The sequence below is a fragment of the Fukomys damarensis genome, unplaced genomic scaffold, assembly GCF_012274545.1.
Source record: "Fukomys damarensis isolate Sample0158 unplaced genomic scaffold, DMR_v1.0_HiC HiC_scaffold_37, whole genome shotgun sequence".
Taxonomy (NCBI): domain Eukaryota; kingdom Metazoa; phylum Chordata; class Mammalia; order Rodentia; family Bathyergidae; genus Fukomys; species Fukomys damarensis.
The window spans coordinates 67,790,791-67,792,758 of NW_022900949.1; the positions used below are offsets into that span (position 1 = coordinate 67,790,791).

Below are 1,968 nucleotides of genomic sequence, written 5' to 3' on the forward strand. Positions count from 1 at the left end.
AAAAAAAGGAGGTATTTTTTTTCTTGTTTTTTTTTTTTTTTTTTTTTTTTTTTTTTTTTTTTTAACAACCAGAAAGCTTTCTGGTTTTCTGGAATTGAAAACTTGTAAAAAAACAAAAACAAACAAACAAAACCTTCGTCCTAGCCAAAACACACACTAACAAAACTACCAGAAGTGTTCAAGATTGGTATCTCTAAGAAAAGGGCCTACCCTATAACAGCATAGTAGCTACCACTTTCAAATTAAGCTAAAACCTATGGTTTTGAATAAAGTGTTTCATCCCTACTCATTTTAGTGCTTTTAAAAATCTGACATGACCAACTCTTATTACACACTTTTACTTCAGCAATTTAAATCAATTTTTAACAAACATAAACTTTTATATTTAAAAATAAAGGACTCAAACAAAAACAAAAACACCTCTCCCAAAGTTGCATCCTAAATTGGCCAAGCATTTTCATCAAATATTTAAAATAAAGATTTCCATACCTGTCTTCATCCCCATCAACAGGAATAGCTATGCTGAACACAGAGGTGGCAAGACTGTTCATAGGTGTTAACTGAAGAGGGTTTGCTAGAGACTCTGCAACAGGTGGCTTCACAACAGGCTTATTTTCAGCAATGAGAGAAAGTGGTGGTTGAGGTAGGGGTTCTGATTTTCTTCTAGTATCGTCAATTTGCCCGACTAAAGGCTGGGTCTGAGTCTGAAAATGACTTAGGTCAGACTGTGGTAGACTTGTTGGCGCACTGTGAGTGCCTTGCGCTAAGGGCAGCCCAACGTGCTGGATCACACTGCTGCTCCTGCTGACTGGTGTATGGCTGCTCAGCGGCTGCGACTGGCCCAGAGGCGCAGGTACATTTGGCATAGTAACAGAAGTGGTAGACACACTAGGCACGCTTGGAGCGGGTACGGCTGCAGGCACGTTTGGAACTCCCGGCACCACGGTGTGAGGGCCACCAGGCAAGGCTGACAGCTGACCACCGCCAGCGATCTGCGGCGGAGGCAGGGACTGGGGCTGCCCGGCCCCCGCAGGACCCATGCCTGGCTGCACACCTCCTACAGCAGCTGGGGACACCCCAGTCGGTGGACAGGGCGCGGCCTGCCCGCCTGGTGCTAGTCCCGGCCCCACAGCCACAGCTTCACTGGGCTGGGAAGACGTGCCCCTAATCTGTACGCCCACCGAAGAGACATTCTGGCCAGAGCCCATGGGAAAGTTAGCCGCAGCACAGGCGGTGGCTCCGGCGCTGGTGGAGGAAGGCTGCGCAGGGCTCGAGGGCTGGAGGCCGGCCACGTGCTGCTGCAAGTACTCACCCTGGCCGGAGGGCTGGCCCGGCAGCAAATGCCCGGGCTGCATCTGAGGCTGGGGATAGGCGAACTGCTGGGAATGTTGCATCGCGGGAGCGCCGACGGCCGGGACCGGCTGCGGAGGTAGGGACGCGGCCGGCTGCGCCAGGGTTACATTCGTCGGCGGCAGACCTGGTCCACCCGGTCCTGAAGGGGAGCCGCCAGGCCCGGTGCCCTGTAGCTGGCTTTGCTGTGCGGCCGCTGCTCCCGCAAACGGCGGCAGCAGAACCGAACTTTGAGCCACAGCCCCACCTACGGGCGGCGGCTGCGGCTGCGGCTGCCCAACGCTAAAACTCTGCGGCTGGGCCGGAGTGGGTTGGCTCATTTTCTCCGACGGGGGTAGCTGTGACACAGCAGTCAAGGAGCTGTCAGCTCCCAAGTTGGGCCCGTGCGCCCCCTGCACGGAGGCCACCACTACCACGACAGACCCTCCGGTGGCGCCCAGGCCGCTGTCCCGCTCCGCAGTCTGCTCAAAAGTACTGCTGTGTCTAATGCAATCCCCGGACCGAGTGAGGACGCTGCTGTCGGAATCCCGCTCGTAGTATTCCATACACGTCCATCGGCCGCGTCGGTAGGGCTCCCCGCTCCCGTGGTCCAGCTTGATCACGCGGAAACGGGAACTG

The 1,968-nt window shown here is 54.4% G+C and overlaps 1 protein-coding gene across 1 annotated transcript in view; it reads right to left on the reverse strand.

Annotated features, from left to right (window-relative positions):
* The window catches only part of Tsc22d2 (TSC22 domain family member 2), a 44,686-nt gene that overhangs the window by 42,078 nt on the left and 640 nt on the right, over nt 1-1,968 (reverse strand). Inside the window, 1 exon segment of the mRNA XM_033759521.1 lies at nt 490-1,968. This exon segment is cut by the window's right edge and continues 158 nt beyond it. Coding sequence (XP_033615412.1) covers nt 490-1,968 — 1,479 coding nt within the window.